This window comes from Melanotaenia boesemani, chromosome 11, assembly GCF_017639745.1.
Source record: "Melanotaenia boesemani isolate fMelBoe1 chromosome 11, fMelBoe1.pri, whole genome shotgun sequence".
Lineage (NCBI taxonomy): Eukaryota > Metazoa > Chordata > Actinopteri > Atheriniformes > Melanotaeniidae > Melanotaenia > Melanotaenia boesemani.
The window spans coordinates 21670996-21688547 of record NC_055692.1 but is presented as its reverse complement, the minus strand read 5'-3'; the positions used below and the strand labels follow the sequence as shown (position 1 = coordinate 21688547).

The following is a 17552-nucleotide window of genomic DNA, read 5'->3' as shown; positions in this document are numbered from 1 at the left end:
AATGTTATGTTCATTTCAGAAAAGAACATCAGCTTAAACTATTGTTGTTTTGTTTTTGTTTTTTTTCAAAATCCTGCATAAATGTCTAAGATTTGTTTGCATTTCAGAGCAACCCTAAACCTGATAAGGATCAACACAAACTAAATTAATTTAACTTGACATTTTCATTGCACAGGACTCTTGTATCTGCCTTTTCTCTCTCTCTCCCTCTCTTTCTCATCTCTTCCCCCTAGGTCATGATAAATGTGTCTGACTATCAGGCAAACCACTCCACCTGATAGGATGCGGACTCCGCGGTACTAGTTCCTGGTAGTCTACCACTCCTTAGCACAACACTACAAGTGTGTTTGAAAGGTCATTATTTGAAATGGCCACCAACCATCATAAAAAAAAAGCTATATTTCTCAACTGCCATTGCGCAGCAACATGTGCTTCGTCTTTAGGCGGAGCCAGATACAGTAGCTTGTACGATATCACCTTTCCGGATACGGTGGCCTATAAGTCAAACCAAGAGGGTGTGTTTGAACAGGTGTGAGATGTCTCCGATCAAGGACTTCCAAATAACTTGTGAAGCCCTTAACGAAGCCGGCACTTTTTCTGCAGGAGATACTGTCATAGGTGAAGTAACTTTCTATCTGACTAAAGACACCCATGTGAAAAGCCTTCTTGTAAAAGCCAAAGGAGAGGCGCATGTTTATTGGACGGAAGGAAGCGGAGACGATTCGAAGTCGTACTCTGCGCACAAGAGATACTTTAAAGACAAAAAATACTTGGTGGGAGAAAATGCCAAAGGTAGGTGCACAATGCATGATCACCTGGATTATCATATAAAGAATAATAAAGAAAAAGAAACTTTAATTCTGCATTATTTTTAAATGTGGCATACAAAAAAAAAAATGTATCTCAGGTGTAACTCACTCTTTAAATAAACACAATGCAGATTTAACTTTAAAAGAAATTAATTATTAAAAATGTTTCCTCTTCTCACAGTAGAAAGAAAAGTCTGGTTACATTGAATAGTTATTGTGCCAAAAGTTGTTTGGTTTTCCACTTTTTTAGTTTTTAAAGCTGGAGATGCTCATGAGCCTTATGTCATCCAGTGAGCCTGAACTGAAAATTTTTCTTGTATCTTTATTTTCATTCTCATTCTCTAAGCAACCTTTAAAAGCATAGTTTGTGTTTTTGCACTTTTCAGTAAAAAGCTGGACAACCAGCAAAAAAAAAAAAACAAGGAATAAATGAATGAAACAAAAATAGTGAAGAAATTGCTCAAAAGAGAGAACATCAGCCAATGTCTGACTATGTCTGACTCATGTAATTTGACTGTTGTAAGTGTTAAAGTGTCTACATTCAGGACCAATTAGAAGTCAGTTTGTGCACATTGACAATTCTTCTTTGCTAATCCTTTTTGCTTCATCCCAGTGGTGGAAGCTAGTTATGGCAAAGCTCAGAGAAAATGAGGTAATTACTGTGAAAAAGGCTATGTCACAAGAATGGTAAATTATTGCAATAGTTGGGAATTTTACTAAGGGTGATTAAACCATTATTGATTTATCTATGACTAATTAATGATGGTTAATTTGTTTTATTTTTTTGTCTAATTTTTTTAAACTATTAAATATCAAGGTACAATTTTAAGTGTAAAAACATGACATAAACAAAAGAAAATATAAAGGCTAGTGTACTAGAAGTATGAACCAAAAAATTTATAGATCAGCAGTATTAGGTGGATAAAAGAAATATATCCCTTTTTACATATAAGAATATGGTACGCAATTACCCTTTTGGGAGTCTTCAAACATTAAATGTTGCTAATGTGAAAATATTGATCCCTTTATGTTAATTTAACTAAACTCCTGAGAACCAGCTACTGAGCTGCTGCCGATCTTGGCGGTACACTCTTGGAAAAGATATTTTAAATCTGAAAAGCTTTGATTTCCTAGCCAAATCAAGGTTGAAATACATATTTATATTCTCATTTTCTACAGACAATAAACTTCACAGAGGGTTGCATAATTTTAAGTTCAGGCTTACAATACCCCATGGGTGAGTGAATCTTTGCTTCTGGTATTATTCATTCTGTCATTGTTTGCTTAAAAATAAATTAAATGAAACTAAGTCACTACCTATGTCTGTTTTGCTTCCAGGAACATGCCACCATCCTTTAAAGGAAATCATGGATATATTGTCTACAAGGTGGAAGCAAAGCTATCCAGGAGCTTTCGGATGTCATCGACAGCACAGAAAGAGTTAGATTTTGTGTCAAAATCCTCACCATGCACTAGTCAAGTGAGTGGGACACTATTATAATACATGAGATGACTTAGTTACATTGAAAGAAGTCCATCAGTGCTGACATGGAGAATAAATGGAAAACAAAGTAATAATGTCATATGTTTCAGTGCCCCCAGTCTGGTTCTGTGAAGAAAGAAATGGGTGGTTTCTCCAGAGGAGAAGTCCAAATGTCTGCTACTGTTGACAGACAATATTTCTCTCCAGGTAAGGTAAAAATGTGCAAGGTTTGATGTAGGCTAAATGCTGTTTGCTGTAAGGTGTGATGAAAACTATTCAAGAGCTGCACGCAAGTGGACTTGGTACATGTTTTTTAAAAAAGTTATTTTTGGTGACATTATTTCCATAAAAATCTCTGGACATTTGATTTGTTTTCGATAGGTGACAATTTATCTGTTGTTGCCAAAATCTGCAACTCCTCCTCCAAAAAGATGAGGCCAAAATTCAAATTGCTGCAGAAAACAACCTACCATGCTGGTTCTTCTTCTAATACTAGCTACACGACCTTGTTTAAAATGGTTGGGGACACTATCCAAGCAAACTCTGAGGAAACAGCCTCCTGCAAAGTGACGATTCCTCTTGACGCCATGTACACTCTCAGTAACTGTGAAATCATCTCAGTTGAATATCACATCAAGGTATGTAGCAAAGAAATACTGTTGTAATGTGAATCGTCACATGACATCACACCTTCCTTAGTTCTCTGTAACATGAAGTGGTGGTCTGCCTAGCACTTTGTAGATCGGTGTGTTTGGCAAATGTGTTCTTGGTCACTAGAAAACACCATTTCATTTGTATTGCTTTCTGCTGTACCAATTGTTCAAATCCTGAAGCTGATCAAGGTTGCTTCGTGATGAGATAAAATGGCAGAGTGAGCCAAACATTTTACAAAAAAGGCGTCAAGAAAAATAGCTCATGAACCTCATGTTAATATCAAAGGAGCTGAGTTAAAGTATACCAGAGTTATCAGTATTCACTTAGTTAGAGGTTTGCAAATCTCTTAACGTCAGTTGGTTAGGGCTCTCTGTTAGCTTCCACTATTTTATGGTTAAATCAAAGGTCGCAGAGTGATAAAAGCTGTAGCTGCTTTATCTTTACTCATCAAGTTAGTGGTCATTAAGAAGATAACAACGCTAATATTGAGGTAATTTTAACCTGAGCTAATGATTTTGCTTTATTCACCATGATCATAGCAATAATTATGAATTTGACATAAGCAGGCTCCTATGAAGAATCTAAACCATTACATTGTGAAATAAGAGCTCATGGACACCAAGCACACATAGTTACAATGCTTTGAAAACACAAACGTGTACTTACCCAAGCAGAATGAAGGGTCTCAAGTTCAACTACTTCATCCACCCACATAATAAGTTGCTATAGGCTTCAAAACTTTTTCATGCTGTTATCTGCCTGGCCTTATGGAAGCTCGTCTGAAGCATCAGGTAGTTTGAGACAATGAGGATTTTAAATGACAGGTATTTCTCCAATTCAAAGTTGTTGGGGGTTTTTGTATGTTTTTTATAACATGAGATGATCTATGCAGTTGCTTAGTTCAATCTAGTCATTTAGTGCATGAACTTTGGTCTAAACAATGAATTATCCAATGTCTCACATTTTTCTTGCACATTAACCCTTTAAAGCCTGACCCAAGAAAACTGGGAAGAGAAGTCAATTTTTTTTTTTTTTTTTTTTTATCTAAAGTCTTTATTTGGCCCTGTTATAAAACATTTTTAAAAATTAACGTAAATATTTTTGTATATGTACAAATTATTGCCATGTGATATGTCAAAATGATTGTAGTATAGTCTTCTGGCTCCTGGTTTTGAACAGGGTTTTAAACAAAGTTTAAAAACAGGTTTTTGAACAAAGTTTTTACCACAAAGTAATTCAAAATGTCTCAAAAACTGTATGCATCAAATATAATACAAACAGCATTATAGAGTTAAGGATTTTGTTTTGTTTCACCACCACTTCATTCATTGTTGGTATGTGAATCTGCAAAAGTCATATGATTAAATATAAACAATACAGAAAAAAACTCTTAACTGAATAGTTTTAATCATTAGAACTAATGCAAAACAACACACTGGCACAACAGCTTATAGAATTACAATATAATATTGTTTACAAACATGCAGGATTAATCATATTATGACTTGTGAAGACTGATGTCATGTTTCATTCTGTCCCCCTTTCCAAGGTGTATTTGGATATTAGTTTTGCCATTGACCCAGAGGTGGTGTTTCCACTGGTTATTGGTCCATATAGCTCTGGAGCTTGTGACGATATGGGGCCTTATCAAGCTGGCATGTTTGGGGCCCCAAGTTACAGTGACTTCCCTACCTCCACCTTTACTGGATTTAGTCCTGTACCCATTGGTTCAGGCTACCATGCACTGGATCCCACTCAGCAAGGATACACACCAAGTGGTTATAACAACCAGTGGACACAAAATACCATTCCATACGGGTTTTCAGCGACTCCTTTTATGCCACCATCAGTGCATCCTCCGGCCACTGAGCAGCCCCCATCATATATGTACCTTCACCCCAATGCTGACAAGAATGGCTAAAAAACCTAAAGTTCAAACATAATTCTACAAATACTCACTAAATAATATATTCATTACATAGTCTAGTGGTGAAACATACAAGAAACCATGTTTTTGTGCTTTAACACAAAGTTATAGCTGAAGAAAAGTTAAAACCAATAAACCCCCCCCCCCCACACACACACACACACACCCCTTGCATTTTATTGCATTCTTGTGGTTCACCAGGATAAAGACACAACATCATGTACCCAGACAGGACCCCCCAAAGTTAGTTCATTCCTCTTGGTGATGAGTGGGGCTTTCCTATTCAACTGGTTGCACTGTTTTCGTCTTATAACAGATTTATGTGCTTTAAAACTCATTAGTAGTCCATGGAGTTGTACCACAGTTGTTCTTGCCTGGCAAAGTTGTAAACAAGGATTTTGTATGAGCTGTGTTTACAGAAGTTGAAAAAGGGAACCATCCTCAGTGTAACAATTCTAATTCAAATATGACAAACAGGAAGATAGTAAATATCAAGTATATGGATGAGTAATTAGTAGGGTTTTTTTTGTGAGTGTGTGTGTGTGTGTGTTTTTCTTTCTTTTTTTTAAGCTCAATAACATGGTTGATTCATTTTATTGAATTTAGTTGCAGGTTGTTTTTGGTTGGCTTTTGTTCTGTATCTTATTGCTCTGAGCTCATCCCTGATGTCAGGACTGTAATAGAAACACACTTATCGATGTTGCTGCCCATGGCCCAGTGTGTTTAAATTAGCCTGCATGCTGGCACAAACCAGGTGCTTGAAGAGATTGGAAGATTAGGAAGGTGTGGGATTATGTTCATTGGTATTGTTTAACGTGTGATTAAAGAGTCAGGGTGATAAATAAATTCACCCTGAATTCCTACTTTGACAGATAAAATCTTCTGGGAAAATGTTTTATTTACAGCCGTGATTGTAGACTTTCTTTTTAATTGTTGTCAATTTCTTCATATAGCTTCCTGGATGGTTCATAGTTTCTGTGAAACCAATTCTGCTGGTTTAATACTTTAAATTGTGTGTAAAATGTGAAATCAGTAAAATATAGCTTTGCCAGCTATTCTCTGCTTCTCCTCTTGGTTGTAAATCATGAAGTAGATACACTACATAAACCAAATGAGTACAGCATAAATGTGGCACATGTTGATTCTACCACAACCTCTTAAATAAAGTTAAAAGAAAATAAGAAAACTTGTGTTTAGTGGATTATTTCTTTGTTTTGTAACAATGATTCTTGGCAATAAGATTCCTTCCTTATTGTTTTAATAAACAGGGGCTGCAGTAGTATGTGGAAGAACCATACACAGCCACAACAGCTGGCACCTCCACCTCATGTTGGTCACCAGGCTGGTCACATACTACTCTGGGATGGCATGCCATTCTTCTTGTCATCTTGTGGAACAAGTTCAGTTGAGTCCCAGACTGTGGCGATGTGGGATTGCCACTGGTTGCAGAATGCATGCAGAGATGCACACTTTCTTCATCAAAAGATTGTTGGTGCAGGAACCAGCATGGTGTTCTTGTGTCTTCTAAACACTATTGTCAGTACCAGATGTTCGAAACAAGAGTCAATAGCAGAACAAGCTGTTTGGCACATACATACTTACTCATCCCTGCTGCTCATCCCACACATGTGTTTTCCTTACGACTCTGGCGCTGTTTAAAAGGGAATTAAACAGGCTTTCCAATGGTATAATATTTATTACCAATAGGCAGTGATACGATAAATAATCCACCAAAACACAAATTTCCTTCTTTTTCTGTTAACTTTGGTGAAGGTATGGGGAAGTGAAGCAGTTAAAACCAGCTGCAAATTAATTACGTGGGCGTTAAATCAACAACAAAGCATTTGAATGTAAAAATCCACAAATAAAAGAGTTAGTCGCCCCCCTTATGAGGCTTTCATGGTCCATCTCTTCATGCATGGATGTACAGACCCCTGTGTGCAGTCTATTCCCTCCCACTTGTTGCTGTTGCTAAATAGATGCACTTTGTCAGGGAGAGCCTGAAGGCTATCTGTGCCTGCCATCGCCATGGGAAGAAGAAGCCTATCGTTCGTCTGTCTGCTTGTTTTGGTCACCTTTAAAGGTAACAACAAAAACAAACTGTTAATAGCAAAATAAGCTAGTTTATGCAAATCATATCCATGTACGTTTCGACTCGGTTGCACCTTCAGCTTCACGACAGCTGGAGGACTAAGCGATTCTAGCATAAAAAGAGTGGCTGTAACGTTAAGTTCTTTGAGTTTTTAATGATTAAATAGCATCTTTTTTCTTTTTAAGAAAACTGGGAAAGGTGTGTCGCCACAAGTAAACTCGTGCGCGTTCCGCCTGTGTAGCTCTCAACAGAACAGATTAGTCTGATCGTTTAAAAGCTGGAATAATATTCAAGTTTGTACATGCTAACGAGATGCTAACTCAGTTATTGTTTCATATTGGAAGACAAGTGTTCCATATTAATCTCAGTAACTGTTTACAATTAACACTTTTAATCAGATTAATCACAGCAAGAATAAAAAAGCATCATGTAAACTTCTATCCTGTTTCAGAAAGGAAGTTCAACTAACTTAGTTTTAAAAATAAGGTTAACTTAGTCTGAGCTGAGCTGAAAACTTTAAGTTTTCTAATGTTTCAGAACATCTGCTTTGAGTTGGTTCAACCAAGTCTTTACCGAGTTGGAACTACAGTATAATAAAAAGCTTTCATTAATGGAGCTCCCATACCTGGAATCACCATGGCAACCGCTGACAAAAAGCTGGTTATTTCACTCCACTGGAGTAAGAAGATTTTATTCAAGTGTGCGATGAATATGAAGAAATATTTTAAATTCTAAAATATTTTTAAAAAATTCAAAAAGCTAAGAAGAGAGAAGCAGCATGAAAAAACAACTGCAGCCCGAGTCAATGTGAAAGTTGAAGTCCACCGACTTGAATATTTAACTTTAATAACACTGTGGCTTGTACGTTATAATAATGGTGGAAAGAATAAAATCTGAGTTCTAAGTGCACCCCACTGAGGAAAAACTTGTTGTCTTTTATATACAGTCTATGGTTGTCCCACACATTTTATGCCACTTGCCAGGCCAGTGTTGTAAATAAGAATTTGTTCCTAATGTTTGCCAGGGATAGTGTCCTGTAGCTAATTGAGCCTTAATCCACAGTAGAAAACCCTGCTGTTGTAAGTACTCAACACACACATTTAGCCATAGGTTATTTAAAACATACAGATGCAAACTGAGGAACCATCATCATTTGCTGGGATCCATAGGGATCCAGTGGTCTTTTTTCAGTGTGTAACCAACAGTACATCTCTACTCATTCACGCTGGATTATGTTATGGAATTATCACTTCAGACGTGTGAGGTCTTACTGCATTGCTCAACACACTTGTTGTCTTTCTAAAATGTTTTGCATTGCCAGTATTATAATGAAGGATCTTGTTTAAAAAAAAATAAATCAATAGTATTGCAGGGCAAAGGAGAAAGCTTGTTGTAACGTCATCTCATGATGCAAAATAGTACTGTTTATCAGGAAATTATAGAACATCTGCTAAGAGTTCCAAAAACTCCCCTCCCTCCTTAAAGCATTGTGTATTATTTCAGTTCTAATTCTTTGGAATCATGTTAGTACGGACAACCCATGTCTGACAGCGTGCTTTAGGTGGGAGGAGACATGTAGAAACTCTGTTTCTTTACAGTGAACCTGAACTTCCCAGAGTCAGTTACCATGGTAATAGACTTGGGTCAAGACTTACCTTTCTTTCTGGAAAGAAAAAGCCAGAGTTTCCTTCAAGTCGGAGTTAACATACTCAGAGTTTCAACACAATCCTGCTCTCTGGAACAGGCCCCAGACTGATTAAGGCTCACAGAGTGAACTGAACTATAAAGGTTCATTTTTGTGTTTGTACAGTGGGCTGCAGGGGAAGTGAGCTTATGCACTGTTAAGCTGGGAATAAATATGAAGAAAAACATTTTTTATTCTTGTTGTATTTTTCACAAATTAGCAGGTAGACACACTTTTTACATGTGAAAGTGTTTAATTCTAATTAAATCATTTGCACCATGTTATCTCACAACTTATCAGATGTCTTTATTGGCTTTCATGCATCCATTTAAGTTTAGCATGAACCCAAATGTTCTTATGTGGCATAATCTGTCCATTAATCTTCAACGTTTTTCTTTATAGCTTTAAGCTTGTCCATGTGACCTTTAGAAAACTACAGGCTGACTATGTTTTTTTAAGAACAGTGTTAGAACAGTTTCAGAAACTCCCAAGCTACAATGTACAAAACATCATAGTGGATTAATTTAGAGTTTAACCAATCTGTGCCTTTTGTATCTTCCCTTCACAGAGGTTTCTGGCTTAAAGATTCGGAACAAGCTGCTGGGTAAATGCTTGCAGGTGCAAGAAGGAACAAGAGGAAGAGTGTCATTAGGAGAATGCAGCTCATATTCACCTCTACAGGAATGGCATTGGTTGCCAGAGGGCAATGCACTCAGCAGTCACCACACTGGAGAGTGTCTGACTGCACCAAGAGGGGAGTATGAAGGTGTCCATCTGCAGCCCTGCATCTTTAGAGCCGGAGAGGCTGCGATAGATATGGGAAGGGGAGCAAACAGCCAGGCATGGACCTGCTCAAAGAAAGGCCACCTCATTCTCATATGGAGTGGACGGCACCTTAGCGCTACACAAGAATCCACTTTGGTCTTTCTGTCAAAGGACCATAAGCAGGTAATAGTAAAAGGAAGAAATGGGACAGCCTTCACCATCTTGTAAAATATGGTGACAGTGCATTTATAATATTTAGAAAATACTGTACATTCAAACTAGAGTAGAAATCTATATTGCAGGGTAATTTTACCCAATGATAATAAGTCCAAAATGTCTAACTAGCTGAATGTTGTAACGGCTCCTCGTCTTCACAAACAGGGCAGCAGGTGGCGAACTCTCGACAACCAGACATTGTGCAATGGGAGAGATAAAAATGTCCCAAACCAGCCACAACACCAACTGGAGGACTTGCAACCAGAGACTTCTCCAAGCGATATGTCTGATATAAACAGGCAGGATGAAACATGTAAGAGCATGTTCATACTCTGCATTCATGGATGATAAAAACTCTTACCTTGGCAAACTTTTTAGACAAAATTAAAATATAAACAAGTGCACATCTAAATAATTGAAATTATACTTTTTTTTTCCACTTGTCATTTAGCAGCTGGGCCTCAGATTAAAACAGTTTTTTTTTTTTTTTTTTTTTTTTTTTGTAAATGCCCCAACAAGGAGCCATTAAGAGGTATTCCCCTTTTATATTTAGATGAAAACAACCATGTCCATATGATACAATCTGCTGTGGCCCACAGAATAATTTACAGGGGGCTTGCTTTGAACAGTTGAGTGGGTATTTGACCAGATTTTAATTTTTCTTTTTTAAACCCCCTGATCTTGGAAGACAGCCAGCCACTAAAGTCTCAGCAGTTCAAATTAATTGTGTTTCTTCACAGCAGGCTGGTCCCTCCTGAAGTGAAGTACAACATGTTGTGAGGTTAAAAACTAGACCCTAATGCGTGACACAAAGGTGAAGCTCAGAAGGTGGTCTGAAACGTAAACTTACACAAGATCATAAAACTCTTTAGGAAACAATGCAGGGAACACAGAAGTCTACATGAAAATGAAACCAAAGAAGACAAGCTGAAAGATAACTTTGACGACATGTCAATGGCCAGTTAACAAAAGATGGAGCGACACTAACAAGTTAGAACACTATGAATTAATTAGAAAAGCAGGGGAAAATAGTCATGACAGAAAGTAAAACAAGTGAACAGGAAAAGGAACCAAGGAGAGAGAGAGAAAAAATCAACAAATTTATGTAAACCCCCAACATTCCTCCATTTTAAAATTAAACTAAGATTAAAACGTTTGATCATTGTAGATAACTTATTGATTTGTTTTCTTCCAGCTGAAGATGTAATGGACACAAATGGTACTGAACGATATTCAGTAAAAGATGTAACTAATTACTCATTGAGCACCAAGTCCCCTGCTGACCCAACCATGATATTTTTCAGGATGGACTATGGTAAGTGTAGCAATGGTGATCAGTTGCATATTTATCCAATTTTAATCATACATGATTAAAAAATTGACTAATAATTTTCTCTGGTAGGATACATGTAGTTACCTTTTTATACCACTAGGTGGAGATAGATTCACAAGAAACATTGAGCAAAGAATGACGTGCCAACATCTGTAAAAGCAGATTAAGTTTGTTTACAGGATCAGTATTGACTTGAATTAAACAAATATATAAGCACGAGCTAAAGCTTTTAAGTAGGTAAATATGAGCTGAAATGTGCGTTATGTAAAATGAATTATGTGTTTTGTGGTCTCTAAATATGCATGTGTGTACGTGTATAGGGATGGGCTGGAAGATAACAATGTTGGTGCTAAGCTCTTTAGCTCTGGTCCTGGGGACTGTTATTCTTATCCTCAATGTGTACTCTAATAGGTGAGGACCTTAACATACACACACACATATTTATGTAGATAAAGAAAATAAGTAACTTCATTAATCTGTTTGCTTATAAATCCCATCCATCTGGTAAAATAAGTAATGTTTAGGTATCTGACAGCTTGTATTAAACATCTAAATAAATTTTAGGTACTTCAAAAGGAATGAGGTCAGAAAAAAAAGCATTTTAAATAATTTCTGTTCCCTATTTTCTTTCTTCTTGTGGCAGAAGGAAAAAAGTGGTTTGTGTCTTAAAGTCATACACTCCAAGGACAGAGATGAGTGTTCCTGGATCCCCACTGCCCTGTGAAAGAGCCCCGCTGACCGAGCATGCCATGCACCTCCCACACTCCTCCCCCGCTTTACAGCGTGGAGAAATCCTGATTGAGTGGAAAGATGGCACTGTTACTCCACTGTACGAAGCCTGAAGGATTGGATTGGTGGTCTAGATTAAAATGTGCCTGTTTTGTTAGGTGCATTAGAAGTGTAGGTACGTTATCCTTTGAATTTGTTGAAAGGGGAGTTAAATGAAAAGGGGGAAAATCAGAAAGATAGCAGTCAAAGGAAGGTTAGGTTTTCTTTTTGTTTTCTGTTGTTGGCAAAGTGTTGCTGAAGGGCTCTAGACTGCTGCTTTGAGCTGTGGGAAGAGAAACAGCTGTGTGGGATGTGTTTTGATTTGGGATTTGGATTCGCTTTTAGGATAAAAGGACTAAAAAATGAATTCTTTATACTTCAACTAATATTTGTAGAGGTACGATAGGCACCATTCAAGGACTCAACAAGCAACCACGGCTTAAGCCTTTATTTTCATGAATACTAATCTTTGTTTAAACTGTGATGACCTGCTGCTCTAATCCATCTTTTGTTATACACACTGTCGTGCTCACAGTTCAAGTCAGGTGTCTTTTTACATATTTGCTTAATTTTTTTTTAGAATTGCAGACTGTTTTTGAGTCTAGCATTTAAATGAGTTTCTAAAAACAGAGAAAAAATAGCTTAACCACTGATCCCTGGAGTATTAGGATGTATTAGTTATTTTGAGGAAATCTGTTGGATGTAGGAAATGTGTTGCAAGAAATTCAAGCATTTCAGTGTTATTTAGCGTTTCCTTTACCACCTTTCTTTGCATTGTTGTTTAAAAGAAAATAAATGAACAAATATTGGCTTTAATTCAGATCATTTCAGTGTGTTGATTTTGCGATTGACATATCTTTGTTACTTATGTAAGTATTTGAATTTACTTTGGAAGTTTCATAAAAATCACAGTCTTTCCATTTGCTTTCCCTGAAGGTTTTTTTTTTTTATCTATTTCTAAATCTTTATCAATCTTCATCAGTCAGAGCAGTCTACTCATTTGTGATAAACTCTTTCATTACTGTAAGCAGTCTTTCTGAAAAAGTTCACAGTGAAAACGTTTTACACTATGGTTGAAAAGGCAGCACACAGATGAGTGGTGGTTAGTGTTGTCACAATTAGGCAAGACAATTACAGGTATGAACCAAGAACCTGGTTGTTATGAAGATCTTGCACTTTGTTCTTTGGCTCATGTCAGTTTCTTCCTAAAGGCTAAAGATATGCATGTTGGGTTTTGTCTGTGATGTAGAGTTTACCTCATCTCTTACCTAATGTCAGCTGTGATAGGTTGCACCCCCTTGTGACCTTAAACATGTTAAAATCATATTGAAATCAAGTGGATGAATAAGTGATCTGAAACAAATCTTAAGTTATTTTTTTCTACAATAACTGACTTTTTGCCATTTTTTATGTTGCATCCTGGGCAGCCACCATCTTGTGGTGCAATAGTTATTTTTTTTTATTTTAGAAATATAGATTTATAACTGTGAACTATCTAATGAAATTAGCTCTACACCTTTTTATTTTTAATTATGTAATATATATGCTTCTCTGCTTATATTACACTTGACACATTTTGAATGAGCAGTAAAAAAAAATGCTGACTGACAAAGCATCAGTTATCCGTTATTCTAATTGTGCATAAAAGGACAACAAAACATCTGTATGTATAAAGCTTTAAAATGAAAGTTTATTTATAAAGCCCCTTTCATACAAAAGCAGCACAAAGTGTGCTACATTATATATATTATATATATACACACAGGTATACTTTTCATGCACATCACACTCACCCACGTAGCACACATATACAACCCCCACTCCTCTCTGTACAAGCAAACTCTAAATTATAGTTTCTGTCTGGAGATCTGTCTTAGGACAACAGTTGATGATGGCATGGTGATTACAGAAAATATTGCATTCCCATGTGGCATGGAAACTTCCCTTGAGTTTACAAGAGAGAGCCAATAGATTTTTTTTTCTTGTTTTTGGGGGTGGAGAAATGAGGGTGTTGAGCAAGAGCACGCAGATATGTTGGGACAAAATATTGCCAGAAGGAAGGGAGGTAACACTATCTGACATGTAAAACTTCAATGTGAAAGTTCATTTTGAACCAGTTAGGTTGGTCTTTTCTAGACTTGTTTATTTCACACAAAGTAACATCAGTCCTCCTGCAGACACCCTGGTATTTTTTATTCTAATGAAAGGACTGAACGTTTACTGAACAGCACACAGAAGCCTAAAAATGACTTTCAGCACCTCTTTCTTTGAACCACAACCACATGCTATGATTTAAAAACAGACTTATTTCTCAATGTTATTATTTTTTTTTTCAAGGGAAGCTCTACAACTTAGCTTTCAAAATAATTTGTTTATATGTTTGGCCTTGAACCTGAATGTAGTCCAGTTTTGATTTTGTTTGTTTCCCATTTATTGTAGAACTGCCGCACTTCCCACAGCTATAAAGTCTGAATTTAGAAAATAACACTCTTCATTTTTGTGCTGCGGTGCTTACTTTTAGCTCTCCTTAAATTCTTTTGGTGTCTACATTCCCAATGGCAAAATAGTGTAGAAATTAGGACCCTTTTGTAGTCCACAGCGGCACTGGAATATAGAGTATCCAACCAATATAGATTATGTGCACACCAAAGTCTAAGAAAATATAACATTTTCTTCTGATGGTCATTGTGCAGTTTCTATCTGACGACTATGAGTGTTCATCTGAAATAAAAGATTTGTCATTGTTCAAACAGCTGCCATGTATGTGTGCCATGGGTGGAGAGCAAGCAAGGCAAACAGAGGGAAACATCAAGGATGAAAAGGGTTTTATTCCAAAAGTCCTTTTATGTTATTATTTTTATTCCAAAATAAATATACTAAAAGGGGCAACAGGCAGAAATTCATAATTTCTAGATTGAAGGAATTTAAAAAGTGCTATGTAAAGAACTAGAGGCATAATTTAATCTAGAGTACATAGCATAACGTCACACACTGTCTCTCTGTGTTGATCTCTAGCACCATGTTTACCAGACGGCCCAGCTGCATGTTCATGTGAATCTCTGCTTTGTCCCTCTCTCTCTCTCTCTCTCTCTCTCTCTTTCTCTCTCTCTCTCCTCTGTTGCTGTGATTCTGCACCTCCACCGCAGATGTCTGAAATAATAGGGAGAATTCTCCCAGTACACTGCGTCTGCACGCTCAAGCACGAGCGGGCTTTCCTTTACAGGTGTTAGTAGAGACGGAGCATTTGACACTGAAACTGCGAAGCCTGTTTCATTCCATTAAAGCAGACTGGTTTGAATCACTGTGTTGAGATTTGAATCAAATCTCTGTGATCATGTGACCAAAGATGGAGGCGTCATACATCCAAATGAAACAAGTACGATTACTGATTTAAATGTTTGGTGCCATTTCATTCATTGTAGGGGGACTTTGAATTGCGAGAGATCTATAATGATGGAGAATGCAAATAAAACAATCCCTTGTATGGGAAACATTTTGACCTTGTGTCACCTGCGATGGAGGCGTTTTATAATAAGTTTTTGCTAATTGTCTCTGAAGTCATTGGGGGATTAAATAGTTCTAATTGTTCCAATGTTTAAGCAGTTTCTGTCAAATATGGCTGTTAAGTCTACCAATAATTAAGATTATAGCGTGTAATATAAGGATCTCACTTCAGAGTGAATCTGTTTTGATATGACAAACCTGTCACATCAATCCGAATCACGTTTCAATAAAGTATGACAGCACAACACATATACAGATTTTATTAGTAAATTTGACATTTGGAAATGTAACATGTTCATAACTGGACAATGATTCTCAGAATGTGCACAGGACTGTTTAACACTATAATTATTGCTTTTGTGTTGGAAGCTAAATAAACTAAATTGTGTGAATAATTTGGAAGTTTGTCGCTGCTATAACTTTAGCTGACCACTAGATGTCACTGGTTTGGTCTGTCTTTAAGGGTGTGAAGCTTCAAATCTTCTTTTGAAATAATTGGGAAGAAGGCTCAAAAGCTTCACAAAGCTTCATTTGCTCATCTCTAGGTGTTAAGACTCGGGTTGATCACACACTCACACACTGTGTCTTTCGCATACCAACAATGTCCTTTTCCCCCCGCAGCGTAGCCCCATCTCTGCCGTGTTCCGCTCACTCGTCCGCACGCTGGGTCCGCTTTCCGCTGCCTCCGACCTCTTTTGCCCTCCATTGTGTCCGTGTCCTGCTCTTTATGTCACAGCTCCTCCTTTAATTCTGGGTAGTGCTTCTGGGCCCTGTTCACCCTGGCTGCTGATAGGTCCATCTCTACATCGTAACTTTAAATAATTTTCCCCATCAGTCTGTAGACTAAAAGTGAGCAATCCTGCATACAATTAAAACCAGATCAAAAATAAATAAAAACACATGCAATAAATAAAACCAAATCAATTGAATAAAAACACATGTAATAAATACAAATAATAAACATATCAAAAACCAAATTATCAAAGAAAACCTCCAACAAATAAAAACAAGTATTTAAAGCCACAATGCTGACTGATGACACACAGACGTTCTTTTTTGACAGTAAAGTAGAAGAAGGTGGGGTGACATGAGTACAAATAAGGGGTGTGTGAGAGCAATGACTCAGTATTCTTTAAATCTTTCAGGTCACATGTTCGGTTTCAGAGTCTTTAAATTGATTCTTTAAATCAGTCCTTTTTGCAAATCATAGCGCCACAGTTTATGACCTGTATTTAAACTGATCTCAACATGACATTAAAATGAGTATAAAATATGTAAGCCACAGTTCAAATACACCCCCATTCAAAGATTGACAATAGAAAGTACATAACAGCTTTTAAAGACTTTATTTTGTGGAAAAAGATCTTTGCTCAGTTTCTTGAACTTAAGCTTTTGGCAGATAAAAATGAGGTGTTTACCTTTACCTTTTCAGAATATTCCTGCAGGCTGTTTTGAGATATGCATTCGTTATATTACTCAAGCACAAGCGACAGTTTAATCATTTCTGTGGGGAAGAGTGATTTCTATGAAATAATCACTGTAATATTACCACAGTCATATCCATTTTATCCCACAGTCATCCCACATCAGGCATGTGCCAGATGAGGGAGAATTATTGAGGTTATTTTTCACCCTGACCTGTCATAAAATAGATAGTAGAAATACCAGTCGACCAACAGCAGCCATTAAAAAAATGCCATTGTACTGCAAAGTGGTCTGAGGAGCATTTAGTGTATGAGGCTTTGGTTAAATAAAAATGGAGACATGATAAAGAAACAGACAACAAAAAGCAGATGTGCTCTAAGGACTGGATTTACTGGAATGTTTGATTTCCTTCTAAGTATTACACAAAGGCCATCCCTTCTCCGTTGAGTTTCTAAGAAAAGCATGCAATTATTTTGGACGTGTATGTACTTGCCTGTGATAACAGTTCTCTTTGCCTTGACCAAGGGTGTTTTGTTAGACTTTTGGGTGTTGGCAACATTGCTCTTAAAAAGGTGTGCATGAAATTCTTACCAGAGGTAGGACATGGCTTATAATCTTGAATTGATTACATTTTGTTCAGCCACATCTAAATCTGGGTCCAGAGTCTTGCTGGAAGCATGATGCCTATCACTGCTCTTGTGCAGGCGTGGGTTCATGAATTTTGTTTGGTCTCACTATTGTAAACAGTAAAGTGCAAGAGTATTTTTGTGTGGTCAAGAGGGCTTAGTTCTCAGTGTAAGTGCATTGTAGAAATCGACACTTACATGATATAAACACTTAGGACAGTAGTTTTTAGCTTGTTTTCCCCAAAAGTTTCACCTGTTAATTTTTT

General features: G+C 37.0%; 2 protein-coding genes across 2 annotated transcripts; both read left to right on the top strand.

Moving 5' to 3' along the window:
• Positions 1–381: 381 nt before the first annotated feature.
• LOC121649532 (arrestin domain-containing protein 3-like) lies at positions 382–6016 on the top strand. Its single transcript, XM_042000439.1, has 6 exons — positions 382–792; positions 1989–2046; positions 2148–2289; positions 2403–2499; positions 2674–2930; positions 4496–6016. The coding sequence occupies exons 1-6, from the start codon at positions 537–539 to the stop codon at positions 4865–4867; spliced, it is 1182 nt and encodes a 393-aa protein (XP_041856373.1). The 5' UTR covers positions 382–536; the 3' UTR covers positions 4868–6016.
• Positions 6017–6770: 754 nt separating this feature from the next.
• Positions 6771–12551, top strand: LOC121649533. The gene is made up of 6 exons (XM_042000440.1): positions 6771–6956; positions 9218–9597; positions 9796–9943; positions 10826–10945; positions 11284–11374; positions 11607–12551. Exons 1-6 carry the CDS (start codon positions 6902–6904, stop codon positions 11803–11805), a joined length of 993 nt encoding a protein of 330 aa, XP_041856374.1. The 5' UTR covers positions 6771–6901; the 3' UTR covers positions 11806–12551.
• The last annotated feature ends 5001 nt before the right edge of the window (positions 12552–17552 follow it).